At 40.3% G+C, this 16,317-nt stretch overlaps 2 protein-coding genes across 2 annotated transcripts in view; both read left to right on the forward strand.

Moving 5' to 3' along the window:
* LOC138949528 (protein GPR107-like) overlaps nucleotides 1-7,797 on the forward strand; it is a 60,212-nt gene extending 52,415 nt beyond the window's left edge. The window contains exon 16 of the mRNA XM_070321370.1: nucleotides 1,252-7,797. Within this exon, the coding sequence (XP_070177471.1) occupies nucleotides 1,252-1,357 (106 nt within the window). The 3' untranslated portion in view covers nucleotides 1,358-7,797. The remainder of the gene's footprint in view (nucleotides 1-1,251) is intronic.
* A 4,615-nt stretch (nucleotides 7,798-12,412) lies between these two features.
* LOC138948048 (uncharacterized) lies at nucleotides 12,413-13,514 on the forward strand. Its single transcript, XM_070319577.1, has 2 exons — nucleotides 12,413-12,913; nucleotides 13,317-13,514. Exons 1-2 carry the CDS (start codon nucleotides 12,413-12,415, stop codon nucleotides 13,512-13,514), a joined length of 699 nt encoding a protein of 232 aa, XP_070175678.1.
* The last annotated feature ends 2,803 nt before the right edge of the window (nucleotides 13,515-16,317 follow it).

Raw genomic sequence — 16,317 nt, forward strand, 5'->3', positions numbered from 1 at the left:
CGGCTTCAAAGTATTTTGAAGAAGGTGTGGTGGAGTCGAAGGCTCAGTTTGTCTCACCTCCTTCGGCTCCTGGAGATTTTCGAAGTTCCAAGTATGCGAAATGTTCTTTCCGGTTCCGTGAGTCTCCTTCGGTAGCTTTTGAGATGTCGAAAGTCTTGTCGAAGTTTCGTCCTCAGTCGGGTTCTCAGTCCTCTACTGTTCCGTTGTTAGCGCAACACAGGCACCTGAGGCGGCTAAGCCGTGGCTGGCTCAAGCGGGTCAACAAGCTTCTTGTTCAGCGGCTTTTCGTTACTTCAAGCTGTCGTCTCATCCTATCAATTTGATTGATTCTTATGCTCTACCCAGGGCAGTTCTTCCGGTTACACCGGAACTGGCATCGTTGAGGGAGGATGAATATGGTAAGGACAGGCCTGTCCCATATACCGAAGCCTCCCTGATGTCCTTGAAAGAAACGGGAAGGTCTCTCTTGGAGTTGGCATCCGTGTCGGAGTCACTCCAGAGATCTTTGTCAAGATCTATCGCGACGTCGCTTGATCCTTTTGAGTTTCGTTTTGATGCTTCCTCGGAAGACGTGACGACTCTTTTGGCTACTTTAGCCAGGGTTTCGCAAGAACAGATGAATCTTTCAGCCTAACTGTATACTCACGCAGTTCATGCTCGCAGATACCGGCACAGTGGCCTATTGGTAAGACGTCCGCCCCGTGATCGGGAGGTCTTGGGTTCGAACCCCGGCCGGGTCATACCTAAGACTTTAAAATTGGCAATCTAGTGGCTGCTCCGCCTGGCGTCTGGCCTTATGGGGTTAGTGCTAGGACTGGTTGGTCCGGTGTCAGAATAATGTGACTGGGTGAGACATAAAGCCTGTGCTGCGACTTCTGTCTTGTGTGTGGCGCACGTTAAATGTCAAAGCAGCACCGCCCTGATATGGCCCTTCGTGGTCGGCTAGGCGTTAAGCAAACAAACAAAAATACTATGAGTACTACACTGGAATACTACAATGAATTTTCAAACGGCTACACTGGCTTTGTCTTTCCTGATCGAAAGGGGGTGTATTGTTGATATTTGTAGATAATAGACTCTGCATTTTAATGGTCAAATGGCGATTTTGGTATAAAAATGTAGACAAGGACCTTTAAACTGTAATTTAACAGAAAGGAAGCAAAATGTGAATTTTGTAAGGAAATGGTCAATGGTAAGAAAAGGACACAGTATGCTCAACGTATATGTTCTAGTCTCTTTGGCTGTTCACAGACTGACCAAGACGGGCAGTACGGAAGGCGCTGTTCGTGTCAACCAGAAAACAGAGGGCGCCACCAACCAAATCAAGCAGCGTGAGAGCAGCCACGAGTACGACTAGTCAACCCCCAACACGGAGTATGGCTGCCTTGATGGCTGAGCCAAAAGGAGTCATGCACATAAACATCCATTGGTAAAGAGATTCAAGGAGAGAAGGAGAAGTATCGCGAGTTGGAAGCCAGTGGTATCGTTTGGCGGTTTCAATATTTAATTTTTTAAACAGGCAACTTTGTTTTGTAAAAGTTTGCATGTATGAGATTCGAATCTACACTAAGAGAAGAAGTATGACTGGAGTACAGACCTGGGAACCCATCGGCGATAGTTTATGCTCAATTGGCGTATTCTTATTTGGACTGAATGTTGCTTGTACGAAATTTGCCGAGTAGAACCCGACGATGATAAGAATGCAGTCGGAAACAGCCGAGCAAGTGGTTTTATGCTTGTTCTGGAATATGCCGAAGATTTCCGAGCGCTTTCTTTGTTTTTACGGATTGTGCAGTTTCTAGACCACGCGCCATTTTGGTCACCATGCATCAAAGAATTACGAAAAGCGATAAGGCCCTTGCGGCCGAAATCGACTCAAGTGTGAAAAACAAATGGAATTTTGGTTGGCTTGAGGAGAGAGTGAAGACTTCGATCTGGTTGACGAAAGGCAAAGTCTAAAACCAACACACAAGTGCACTGTTTTGTAAAGTTATGGTGTCTCCTGGTGCACGTTTTAGGTGTGGAAAATGCCAAAAACCCTCAGCTGTGTGGAGTACACTCATTTTTCTGAAAATACGCCAAGTTTCTTTGAGAATGCTACAAGTGCAAAACAGGGTTCCCAGGTCTGGGAGTTCAATGCCAGCTGAGATCTTTAGTTTTTATGCTGTTTTATTTTAAGGGTGAAGTTTTTGTCCAAGATGGTGTGCATGTTTATTCTGCAGGACAGAAAGTATAGGTTGGAAGGAAGAGAGATGTTTGATATTTTGACGGTACTGGGTGAGATTTGGTAGTGAAAGGTTTTGTAAGAGTCAGCGTTTCTCGTCTGAATATTATGAACGCTCGGTATTGTGACTTTTGGAGCGTAAAGAAAAAAAAAAGGAGGCATTCTGAATTATTTATTCATTTTATTGCAATGTTTTATTTTCTTCATGTTATGATTTTTACAAAAGATTATCCCTTCTGGTGATTTTTGAAAGAGATTGTTGTATGGTTAACCCCGTCTTCCCCCCTGTGTGCATCAACTCTTGACGAGGTCCATGGATGTCCATGTTCCACATTCTGATTTTATCTCCTTGCTATCTCAGAGTAACATGGATAGTTTAACAAGAGTGCATGTGTACTATGAGCAGGGTGCGAATGTACCTGCTGCACGCTTTGAAGCTGTGTGACATGTATTTGTGGTGGTGGTGCCAGCTCCTGTGTGAACGATGGTGTGGAATGTTGGGCATGTGTTGAAAAGAAGCATAGCCATGGTGCATGTTAGATTCAAGTCTCGACTGATGTGCTTTTGTTGACATGGTTCTCACAGGAAGGAAGATGTCTTTAAATGACCATGAACTCGTGTTCTTCTCAACCCAAAAGCTTATGAATCGGGAAGTACATCAATCGGGAAGTACATCAATCGGGAAGTACATCAATCCATTTTGTTCATATCATTTCTTCCTTTGTGTCCAGTTCATCCTCTGTGCAGGTGTGATGAAGAAGTGTACTTGCGGTGCAAACTAAAGTTATTCACAAAGGATGTTGATTTGCATTCCTCTTGTGGAACGGCTTGTTGCTCGCTTCCAGTAAACATTTGGCTTAGTTTTCCTGAATCTAGACCTGGGAACCCATACGGTTTCGACATAATTGGTACGCTTGATTGTCTAAAATTGGATCAGTATGATCGGTTAGAAAAAAAATAGGAGAAAAATTCTTAAAAATTTGTAATATTTTTTGTATGATTAGAATAAGTTTATAAGTTGATCTGCACTGATCAATGGTAGCAGCTTAATGTTGTCATTACACATGGAAAGAAGCATTTATTTTAAATGTATCTGTAAACTTAATTAAAGGTGCAACAGACGTGTGCGAAGCATGTTTGATTTATTAGTACTGTATGTATGTATGTTCAAATGTTGTGTGGAGTACACTCATTTTTCTGAAAATACACTAAGTTTGTTTGAGAATCCTCCAAATGCAAAACAGGGGTTCCCAGGTATGTCAATCCCTAATACACCCAGACAGCTGAAGATGAAACTTGTCAACACATAAAACACTTTAAAATAGGATTTTGATAGAACACTCTGCGTGAATTGCAGGAGGCAGCAAAACAAACTGTTCAAATCTAGGAAGCTGTTCATCTTAGAAGAAAACATTTCATCAAGAATTGTTTAGGATTTGAAGAAGGTAGGGTTTTGTATTTGAAGACTATGTGATGAACACTTTGGTAACTCACTCATGCCTTGTTTTTCTCAAAACAGGGCTTTTGATAAATACTCCAAACCACTGCATTACCTTGACATAAATCATTACAGCGGGATGCATGTGTGTTTCTGTTGTGTGATCTTTTTCTCAGTAGCTTTGAACATCTTTTATTTCTTTCATTTTAAGCGTTTGACCTATAATTTTCAAAGAATTATTGTCTTTATTTTTATCAGCACTAAATGAGTGAGAATATTTCAGAAACAAAGGGAAGTAATCGCTGTAAATAAATGTAAAGAACACGCCAGTAAGAGTTACGGGGAACTACCGGTAGTCACTTGGCATCTGAAAGAATGAAAAGCATTTGAATGAACAAACAACTTACTTCCCTCTGTTTCTGTCTGTGCCTCTGTGTAGATACAGTATAGGAAGTTTGGTTGGCAATTTCTTGGCTTGTGGGAAAGTGACGGATATTTCCGTGTGATTTCAGACTCTGGCTTGTGGGAAAGTGACGGATATTTCCGTGTGATTTCAGACTCTGGCTTGTGGGAAAGTGACGGATATTTCCGTGTGATTTCAGACTCTGGCTTGTGGGAAAGTGACGGATATTTCCGTGTGATTTCAGACTCTGGCTTGTGGGAAAGTGACGGATATTTCCGTGTGATTTCAGACTCTGGCTTGTGGGAAAGTGAAGGATATTTCCGTGTGATTTCAGACTCTGGCTTGTGGGAAAGTGAAGGATATTTCCTTGTGATTTCAGACTCTGGCTTGGGTGAAAGTTGCACAGGGTAACATTTATTTGACTTGTGTTTCACAATATGTCACTTGATGTGTAAATAGTGGGACTGGGTAATGGGGTTGACAGTGAGGGGTGGGTGCTGGAAGGAGGGAGGAGGTGGGGGGGTGTAAAATAACTGTTTTTTTCTTTTTCTTTTTTTAACTTTTTTTTTAATCATGGTTTTATTTCTTTTTGGTACATATATATGACATGAACAACATCAGACATCAAATACCATCAGATATACATAACTATGCTATGTGCATCTTCAAACATAAAAGAAAAAAACAAACAAAACAGGAAGGCACAATAAAACGTACAATTACATAGCCCAAATTCAACACATTTCTAAATTATATAAACGTAATCTTTGTTTCCTTTCTTGTTTTTCTATTTAATTATTTTATGAATGCTGTGCTGATGAGTGTGTGTCTTAGTGTCTGTGTGTGTGTGAGAGAGAGAGAAATCCTGTTTTTGCCTGTACAACATTGTAAGGTAAATCGAAGATGTGTTGTCAATAGATGTTTCAGTCATGTCTTTAAATAACAACAATTCAAGAATTTAATGTTCGCAATGTGGAAACACCCTTTTAATGTATTGTCAAGTTTGAATTGAAACATTGGTGAAATGCTTGGAAAAAATAAATGTGCATTTAAATGTATGCTGATACCTAATGCTGGGGCTGGGCTTTGTGTGACAGAGAGTGTGTAGGTCAGTCACATGAATGAACTGGATTTAGGATTATGTTTGTATTGTATACATTCTGTTTGTATTTATTGTACTCATTCCGTTTGTATATAATTTATTTTTGCTTCTTTTAGTTATTACTTTGTAGGGATGTGTGGTCAGAGAATATTTGATGTGTGACTCATTTGTTGCACTGGATGTATGCTTCCTATACTGTTTGCTTCACCTGTGTCATCAGTGAGTCTTAGTAATGAGCAGCGTTTGTCCGTAGGAACGGCCGGCTGGCCATCCTTTGTTGAAATATTGCTGATTTCTCACTAGGTTTTGAAACTGGAGCTTTGAAATTAAACACCTCCAGGGTCTGGTGACTTTAAGATATGACCCAATGCTGGTGTGTGTGTTTGGGGGGGAGGGGGGGTCCAGTTTGGATCATAATATGGAACATTATTATTTCTACATTTTTAAAGATTAAGCTTTCAAACTATAAACACTTTAACAGTTTGATGACCTCCAGACAGGACTCAAATCTGTTGACCTTGACACTAAGGCAAGGACACAGTGAGATCAAGAAATGAAAAGCTGTCATTTTCTATAGTATTGATCATCTAGATCTTTGGAACTTCAGGTCTTGTTGTTTCTAGACATAGGGATTGTGGAAACAGATCCTGTTCACATGACAACGTTGCCATGGGATCCTGTCTGGGTCATCCAGACTGAAATTATAATTTTCTTGAAAGCGGTTCATGGAGCTAGATGTGCAGATAAGTTGTGTCTGGTTCTTGTTACTCATGACGAATGTGAGTGTTGTGAGCTTTTCGTCACGCTCATAAGATAATTGCCTATGTCATTTTTTGATGTTTTGAGAAAAACGCAAAACACTTTTTTTGGTTTCTAAACAATCTGCCTATCTCATTTTAGTTATAAGTTGCAAAATGCCTATCTCGAGCTGTTACCACGGAATGAACGTGAGGTAAAGAGCTGACAGCAACATTTTCAATCAGCAAAACTGCATAACAACCCACACAGAGCTTTTGCATACCGTCACATTATCAAAACAAATCTTCCGGTATCGTAAAGAAAAAGTGCCTTAAACTCAAGAAACGAGTGGCAATGGTTTCCGTTGGTCTGAGAGTTTGTACTCTCTGACACATGATAGATACCCTTCCAGTAGCTTCCTATAAATTTCACTACAGAAATGCCTAACACTGAGATAGGTATTTTTCTTATGAGCGTGACGATTTGGTCTAGGTATTTTTGTCATGAGCGTGACGATTTGGTCTTGTGTCATAGCAGGATTTGATGGTATCATTGTTGCTGAAACTGTATGGTGTAATAATGTAAAGGGAAGGCATGTACAGTGTGTACTTTCCTTATTGTTTACATGTCCAGATCTATATACTGTTTTAAGTTAAAGGCTATGTGTGCATGTTATTTTGTCATGAATCGGCTTTTTCATGGTTGATGTGTACCCCCCGCGGGTTAGGGGGAAGAATTTACCCGATGCTCCCCAGCATGTCGTAAGAGGCGACTAACGGATTCTGTTTCTCCTTTTACCCTTGTTAAGTGTTTCTTGTATAGAATATAGTCAATGTTTGTAAAGATTTTAGTCGAGCAGTATGTAAGAAATAAGTCCTTTGTACTGGAAACTTGCATTCTCCCAGTAAGGTAATACATTGTACTACGTTGCAAGCCCCTGGAGCAATTTTTTGGTTAGTGCTTTTGTGAACAAGAAACAATTAACAAGTGGCTCTATCCCATCTCTCCCCCCCCCCCCCCCCCCCCCCCCCCCCCCCCCCCCCCCTTTCCCCGTCGCGATATAACCTTCGTGGTTGAAAACGACGTTAAACACCAAATAAAGAAAGAAAGAAATGTTTGATGTGAATGTTAAACAGTGTGGGAGAGTCATTTTTGACTCACATGCGAAGCAAAAGTGAGTCTATGTACTCACCCGAGTCGTCCGTCCGTCCGGAAAACTTTAACGTTGGATATTTCTTGGACACTATTCAGTCTATCAGTACCAAATTTGGCAAGATGGCAAGGCCCCCAAAAACATACTTAGCATCTTGACCTTGCTTCAAGGTCAAGGTCGCAGGGGCCATAAATGTTGCCTAAAAAACAGCTATTTTTCACATTTTTCCCATTTTCTCTGAAGTTTTTGAGATTGAATACCTCACCTATATATGATATATAGGGCAAAGTAAGCCCCATCTTTTGATACCAGTTTGGTTTACCTTGCTTCAAGGTCAAGGTCACAGGAGCTCTTCAAAGTTGGATTGTATACATATTTTGAAGTGACCTTGACCCTGAACTATGGAAGATAACTGTTTCAAACTTAAAAATTATGTGGGGCACATGTTATGCTTTCATCATGAGACACATTTGGTCACATATGATCAAGGTCAAGGTCACTTTGACCCTAATGAAATGTGACCAAAATAAGGTAGTGAACCACTAAAAGTGACCATATCTCATGGTAGAAAGAGCCAATAAGCACCATTGTACTTCCTATGTCTTGAATTAACAGCTTTGTGTTGCATGACCTTGACCTTGGGTCAAGGTCACATGTATTTTGGTAGGAAAAATGTGTAAAGCATGTGAGTCGTATGGGCTTTGCCCTTCTTGTTGTAAATACATTTCGTTAAAAACTCGCATTTCGTTAAAAACTCGCAATGTGTATGTATATATATGCGTGTGTGCATGTCTCTGTGTGTGTGTCTGTGTGTGTGTGTGTGTGTGTGTGCATGTTTGTGTGTGTGTCTGTGTGTGTGTGTGCATGTCTGTGTGTGTGTGTGTGTGTGTGTGTGTGCATGTCTGTGTGTGTGTGTGTGTGTGTCTGTGTGTGTGTGTGTGTGTGTGTGTGCATGGGTTGTCAGCATTTGAAACTTTGACGTCAAGATCATGAATTGTCGCCTAACCTAATCCAGATTGGGATCTATTTTTGTAAAAACATAACAATGTACGCCCATGACTTGATTTCTTCAGTTTAACTAGTTTCATATGTGGTTGGATCGGGCCAGTGAGTTTGACAAAACAAAACGTTACATTTACAGTTGGTGGACCCAGTGGTTAATAATATACAGTGAAGTCCGGATGTAGTGATAGCCCTCAGGACCAAATTTTTGTATCACTACATCCGGACTATCATTACACCAGGACGTCCGGTTATAGTGATATTTTTGTAGGTTTTATCACTACATCCGGTTATAGTGATATTTTTGTAGGTTTTATCACTACATCCGGACGTCCGGTTATAGTTCTATTTTTGTAGGTTTTATTACTACATCCGGCCAATCGCTTGTAGTTGTAGTGATATCTTCAAAGCTTTTATTGCTACATGCGGCGGCACATTTGGTAAACTAGCCTCAAGGCAGTAACAAGGTGATTTTGGAATCTACTATTGATTTCGTTTTGTGACGTTTCTTCTGTCATCTTTGTCAGGCTTGCAAATGTCCTGTGTTAACCTACCCCTGTCCTGGCAGTTCAACAGCCGGTGTGTGTGTGTGTGTGTGTGCGTGCGTGCGTGTGTCATTGTGTGTGTTTTAGAGAAGTCTGAATGTTTTAATGAGTAGGCCTTGGGCCCTTTTCATGGAGATGAGCACATCTCAAGCACCAGCATACAAATACACATAGTGAACAAAATCAAGAACATCGCCCTGTTTCGTTTACGGATTATGGATTACGAATGGAAAGCGCCTTCATGACAAATGTAGACAAGTCGCGTAAGACGAAAATACAACATTTAGTCAAGTAGCTGTCGAACTCACAGAATGAAACTGAACGCAATGCAATGCAGCAAGACCGTATACTCGTAGCATCGTCAGTCCACCGCGCACGGCAAAGGCAGTGAAATTGACAAGAAGAGCGGGGTAGTACTTGCGCTGAGAAGGATAGCACGCTTTTCTGTACTACTCTTCGTTTTAACTTTCTGAGCGTGTTTTTAATCCAAACATATCATATCTATATGTTTTTGGAATCTGGAACCGACAAGGAATAAGATGAAAGTGTTTTTAAATTGATTTGGACAATTTAATTTTGATAATAATTTTTATATTTTTAATTTTCAGAGCTTGTTTTTAATCCAAATATAACATATGTATATGTTTTTGGAATCAGAAAATGATGGGGAATAAGATGAACGTAAATTTGGATCGTTGTGACAAATTTTTTTTTTACAATTTTTAGATTTTTAGTGACTAAAGTCATTAATTAATTTTTAAGCCACCAAGCTGAAATGCAATACCGAAGTCCGGGCTTCGTCGAAGATTACTTGACCAAAATTTCAACCAATTTGGTTGAAAAATGAGAGCGTGACAGTGCCGCCTCAACTTTCACGAAAAGCCGGATATGACGTCATCAAAGACATTTATCGAAAAAATGAAAAAAACGTCTGGGGATTTCATACCCAGGAACTCTCATGTCAAATTTCATAAAGATCGGTCCAGTAGTTTAGTCTGAATCGCTCTACACACAGACACACATACACCACGACCCTCGTCTCGATTCCCCCCTCTACGTTAAAACATTTAGTCAAAACTTGACTAAATGTAAACAAGTCGCGTAAGGCGAAAATACAACATTTAGTCAAGTAGCTGTCAAACTCACAGAATGAAACTGAACGCAATGCCATTTTTCAGCAAGACCGTATACTCGTAGCATCGTCAGTCCACCGCTCATGGCAAAGGCAGTGAAATTGACAAGAAGAGCGGGGTAGTAGTTGCGCTAACGTCTCAACAGTGCCGCCTCAACTTTCACGAAAAGCCGGATATGACGTCATCAAAGACATTTATCAAAAAAATGAAAAAAACGTTCGGGGATTTCATACCCAGGAACTCTCATGTCAAATTTCATAAAGATCGGTCCAGTAGTTTAGTCTGAATCGCTCTACACAGACACACACACACACGCACACACACACGCACATACACCACGACCCTCGTTTCGATTCCCCCTCGATGTTAAAATATTTAGTCAAAACTTGACTAAATATAACAAGAAGGGCAAAGCCTATACGACTCACATGCTTGACCTAAACCTAGCAATGACATCATACACTAAGGTCAAGGTCATCCAAGGTCATGCAACACAAAGCTGTTAATTCAAGACATAGGAAGTACAATGGTGCTTATTGGCTCTTTCTACCATGAGATATGGTCACTTTTAGTGGTTCACTACCTTATTTTGGTCACATTTCATAAGGGTCAAAGTGACCTTGACCTTGATCATATGTGACCAAATGTGTCTCATGATGAAAGCATAACATGTGCCCCACATCATTTTTAAGTTTGAAACAGTTATCTTCCATAGTTCAGGGTCAAGGTCACTTCAAAATATGTATACAATCCAACTTTGAAGAGCTCCTGTGACCTTGACCTTGAAGCAAGGTAAACCAAACTGGTATCAAAAGATGGGGCTTACTTTGCCCTATATATCATATATAGGTGAGGTATTCAATCTCAAAAACTTCAGAGAAAATGGGGAAAATGTGAAAAATAGCGGTTTTTTAGACAACATTTATGGCCCCTGCGACCTTGACCTTGAAGCAAGGTCAAGATGCTATGTATGTTTTTTGGGGCCTTGTCATCATACACCATCTTGCCAAATTTGGTACCGATAGACTGAAAAGTGTCCAAGAAATATCCAACGTTAAAGTTTTCCGGACGGACGGACGACTCGGGTGAGTACATAGACTCACTTTTGCTTCGCATGTGAGTCAAAAACGTAGCAATAGCGGCTTACTAGTGTTTGAAAACAGCATGGTTAATTTAAACAATGATGGGATTCTAGTGTATTTTCGTGGAATATAATATTCTCTTAACTCAGCATATTTAGGGCATACTAAAACAAAGTGGACTTCATCTTCAACACTGCCACAACAAAATGGACAAGATAAATCAGCGGAGGTTGCATTTAAATTAAAGCGAAATCGATGCACTTTCAGAGGAGATACTCCCAATCTAAGTCTAATCAGAAGATTTCTGACTTTAATATGTTTCAAATCACTTAAATAGTTGGATAATGTTAGGGTTGATTTGAAGGTTCTGTACAGAGAGAAACGTTCACTTCCTTGTACATTTTCAAGCCAGGTTTGCTTATTGGATGAAATAAGTGTTTCTTTAAATGCTGTCAGGAACGCCCTCTCATCGCCAACACCTTGGTTTTCCCATACTTCATCAAAACCGTACATGTACAGAGTGTAACAGATCGAGGAGGCCCATGTTTTCTTATTTTGTTCATGGAGATATTTCAGCATTTTATACGCCTTGCTCGGAAGGCGATGATGTGGCATCCTCAATGTACGTAGCCCAAAACGAATGCATTTAACAAAGCTGTTTATAAACAAGGGGTACCTTCCCGTTTCTCCATAGACCATAGCATTTGGTGTTCTCATACTCGTATTCAAAAAACGTTTAAGTGCGAATAAATGAACTCTCTTTATAGGTGTATGGTCTGCTTCAACCCCCCAAACTTCGGCACCATATGACAGCATCGGTTGAATCTGTGCGTCGAAAAGCTTGAAAAAAATAGCTGGAGATCTGTCACCCAGTTGCCATAAACATTTTAGAATACCAATGACTCCCTTTTTCCCTTTTGCAGCAAAATCATTAAGAGTGTGAGAGAAGGACAGGCGTGTAGACAACCATACTCCTAAATACTTATACAGGTTCAAAACGCTCATAGGATGTCCACCATACACCCATCTTTCTCGCAAGGCCAAGTGACCATCGTTCGGAAAAAAACCAATATTAGATTTGTCTAAATTTGTGTTTTAGAGAGAGAGAGAGAGAGAGAGAGAGAGAGAGAGAGAGAGAGAGAGAGAGAGAGAGAGAGAGAGAGAGAGAGAAGGGCCACTTAGAAATAAGGGTTAAATGAAAAATTGTCAGATGAATTTTCCGCTTCAGGGTAAGCACAGTGCGTGGCTGACTTTTGCTCGCCATTTTGGTAAAGGGAGATTACTCTCGAACATTATCACTACAGCCGGACTTTAGCTTCCCCGGAACTTGAAAATAGTATCACTACAAGCGGACTATCACTATATCCGGACTGAAAAATATCACTACAACCGGACTAAGTTAACAAAGAACATGAACAACTGGGACAGGGACCCAGAAATTCTATTACTACAGCCGGACTATCACTATATGGGTCTATCACTACAACCGGACTTCACTGTATAGTAGGCGGACTGACACACACTTATGGTACAAACAATGAACTAATCTCAAAATCGTGGATCAATCTCACAAGCAAGATGCCGACCAGGTAATGATCAATGACGAATCTCACAAGCAAGATGCCGAACAGGTAATGATCAATGACGAATCTCACAAGCAAGGTGCCGACCAGGTAATGATCAATGACGAATCTCACAAGCAAGATGCCGAACAGGTTATGATCAATGACGAATCTCACAAACAAGATGCCGACCAGGTAATGATCAATGATGAATATCACAAGCAAGATGCCGACCAGGTAATGATCAATGACGAATCTCACAAGCAAGATGCCGACGAGGTAATGATCAATGACGAATCTCACAAGCAAGATGCCGACCAGGTAATGATCAATGATGAATCTCACAAGCAAGATGCGGAACAGGTAATGATCAATGACGAATCTCACAAGCAAGATGCCGACGAGGTAATGATCAATGACGAATCTCACAAGCAAGATGCCGACCAGGTAATGATCAATGACGAATCTCACAAGCAAGATGCCGAACAGGTAATGATCAATGACGAATCTCACAAGCAAGATGCCGACCAGGTAATGATCAATGACGAATCTCACAAGCAAGATGCCGACCAGGCATGTTAACTACACTTTAACATGGAACGTATGTATGTATGTATGTATGTATGTATGTATGTATGTATGTATGTATGTATGTATGTACGTAGGTATGTATGTATGCATGTGTGTTGGTGTGTCGGTGTGTCAAGTGTGCAAGTAAAAAGGGTATTGTAGTTGTACATATATTACTTTAGATATTTTTTTGTTATCATGGGTTTTATAAATTTTCTTCTCTTCTTCTTTTATAATTATTAATTAATGACCTATATGTGCTGATGACCAATTTAATTTCCTTTGTTGGATCAATAAAATGTTATGAGTTATGAGTTATGAGTTATGAGTTATGAAGGTAATGATCAATGACGAATCTCACAAGCAAGATACCGAACAGGTAATGATCAATGAAGAATCTCACAAGCAAGATGCCGACCAGGTAATGATCAATGATGAATATCACAAGCAAGATGCCGACCTGGTAATGCTCAACGATGAATATCACAAGCAAGATGCCGACGAGGTAACGATCAATGACGAATCTCACAAGCAAGATGGGGCTCCGTGCACCTGGATTTGACAAGTTCAGTATCTTTAACCTAACGAAAGTCCAAAGTCTCTGTTGAAATCTGTGCAGATGTGCAAGAGAAAGTTGCCAACTAATTCATCAATATCCTCAAATTCAACTTGTTCGTGTATATTACTTTTATTAGCCCAAGTCTTCCGCGTAAACGTGTGCGAAATCTCTCAATTTGAATAGGGGAAGGGCTCCTAATATGGACCACTTTTTGTTTCATGCTGATAACTAGCTTGTTTTCTTGCTAAGAAGTTTCATTTTGTGTTTGGTAGTCCTTCTCTCTTAGGTTAACCGCTAGGCCTGATTAGACTGAAATAACTTTGATAGATATTCAGCAAAAATTAAATACAGAAAAAAACACAAATGGTCCATATTAGGAGCCTGGGCGCCTAATATGGACCACTGAAGCGGCCTTCTCGAATCACTGTAAAAAGCCCCCTATACTTTAGAATAACATGCATATCTGTCCCAAGATAGGCCAATTGGTTCTAAGAGGACGTTAAAACTAACTATCATCATCAGAATAACATGATACAACTTAGTGTGCAAGTCAGACTAATCAAAATATGCTTTAGATTTATCTGTATCGGGTTGATGAGACTTGAGAGCATTATTTGAAGCACACCAGGAAACTAAAGAAACTCATCAAAACCAGAGTGAAAATAAGGGAAATTATCAACTTCCACGAAAAGAAGACTATTTGTGACATTTTTTTTAAAAATCTCGAAGGCTATAGTTATAGGTTATTTCCAGCAAGCTTCTGAATGAATTAATGAAAATAACATTTAGCTTTTATTTTTTTCGATTTGTTGAAGGTGGTCCATATTAGGGGACTCACACATACTTTGAGATTTTGCAGTTATTTTTTGTTTGCAGTAGAAACTCGGGGTCAGCACTGCTAAAATGTAACAAATACGGTCTTAGCTGTCATATGTTGCAATTATTGTGTGATAAAAACTTTGGCTGTGGACAGAAACGAGTCCGTTTTAGGCGGCAAATTTAGAGTGAACCCTGCCAAAAGTGAAAAATAGAGAAAAAGACCAACGGTTTTCAGGTTTGTGTTTCTGTTTTGACATGTGAAAGTTATCCAGAGAGGGTGAATACAGCCAATGACATTGTTTTGAGTGCTCTAGCGCCGTTAGTTTGTCCCGAACAGGAGGTGGTCCATATTAGGAGCCGGTCCATATTAGGAGCCCTTCCTCTTTTTTAAATTTTTTTTTTATTACATTTGTTTTTTGCTTAATGCCCAGCCGACCACGAATGGCCATATCACTTATCAGGGCGGTGCTGCTTTGACATAACGTGCGCCACACACAAGACAGAAGTCGCAGCACAGGCTTCATGTCTCACCCAGTCACATTATTCTGACACCGGACCAACCAGTTCTAGCACTAACCCCATAATGCCAGACACCAGGCGGAGCAGCCACTAGATTGCCAATTTGTAAAGTCTTATGGTATGACCCGGCCGGGGTTCGAACCCACGACCTCCCGATCACGGGGCGCCGGACGCCTTACCACTAGGCCAACCGTGCCGGTCTCAATTTGAATACACCAGTTAACAGTTTCGGCACTTACATGGTACAAAGAAGGAAAACTCACGTGATACCCAAAACGATTCTGGTTGGACGAGAAATTTCGACGAGCAACCGCTGCATCGTCTGCTCAACGTGATGGAAGCAATTGAACGGGACGGGGTGTTTTCCTCTACGTTATAACAAAAACCTCACGTTACATCCAAATTAGCGATGACGTCAACATGCTGTGTTATTGGTTGCAGTAATGGGAGTAACCGACTTAAAAAATGGTGGTCGGAAGATTGCAAAATTCATTACGTGCCTCGACGGTCGTTAGTGTGTGGTTGCGAACCACAAGTTCAGGTGGGCATTTGTTATCGCCTGTGTGTCGTGTTTTGACAAACTTTTAGTAGGGGAAGGGCTTCTAATATGGACCGGCTCCTAATATGGACCACACCAACTAACGGCGCTAGAGCGCTCAAAAGTTTTATTCGCTGTATTCACCCTCTTTGGATAACTTGCACATGTCAAAACAGTTACAGCTTTTATCAAACAGAAATGGCTATATATGACAGCTAAAACCGTATTTGTTACATTTTAGCAGTGTTGACCCCGAGTTTCTACTGCAAAAAAAAAAAAAATAGCAAAATCTCAAAGTATGTGCGAGTCCCCTAATATGGACCACCTTCAACAAATCGAAGAACATAAAAGCTAAAGGCTATTTTCATTAATTCATTAAGAAGCTTGCTGGTAATAACCTATAACTAGCCCTCGAGATTTAAAAAAATTGCAACGAAAAGTCTTCTTTTCGTGGAAGTTGATAATTTCACTTATTTTCACTCTGTTTTTGATAAGCTTCTTTAGTTTCGTGGTGTGCTTCAAATAATGCTCTCATCAACCCGAAACAGATAAATCTAGAGCATATTTTAATTAGGCTGACTTGTACACTAAGTTGTATCATGTTATTTTGAAATATAGGGGGCTTTTTACAGTGATTCGTGAAGGCCGCTTCACTGGTTGTAATTTTTTCTGTATTTAAGTTTTGCTGAATGTGTATCAAAGCTATTTTACTCTAATTAGGCCTAACGGTTAACCTAAGAAAGAAGGACTACCAAGCACAAAATGAAACTTCTTTGCGCGAAAACAAGCTAGTTATCAGCAATAAACAAAAAGTGGTCCATATTTGGGGCCCTTCCCCTACGACTGATGTGAGCTGAATTTATTGGGGAAAGTTCAATGAATGCAAAAAGGTATGCCAAATAATAGTGTGTCATTCCAGCGTCGCGGACG

This window comes from Littorina saxatilis, linkage group LG15 (genome assembly GCF_037325665.1).
Source record: "Littorina saxatilis isolate snail1 linkage group LG15, US_GU_Lsax_2.0, whole genome shotgun sequence".
In the NCBI taxonomy this organism is placed as follows: Eukaryota; Metazoa; Mollusca; class Gastropoda; order Littorinimorpha; family Littorinidae; genus Littorina; species Littorina saxatilis.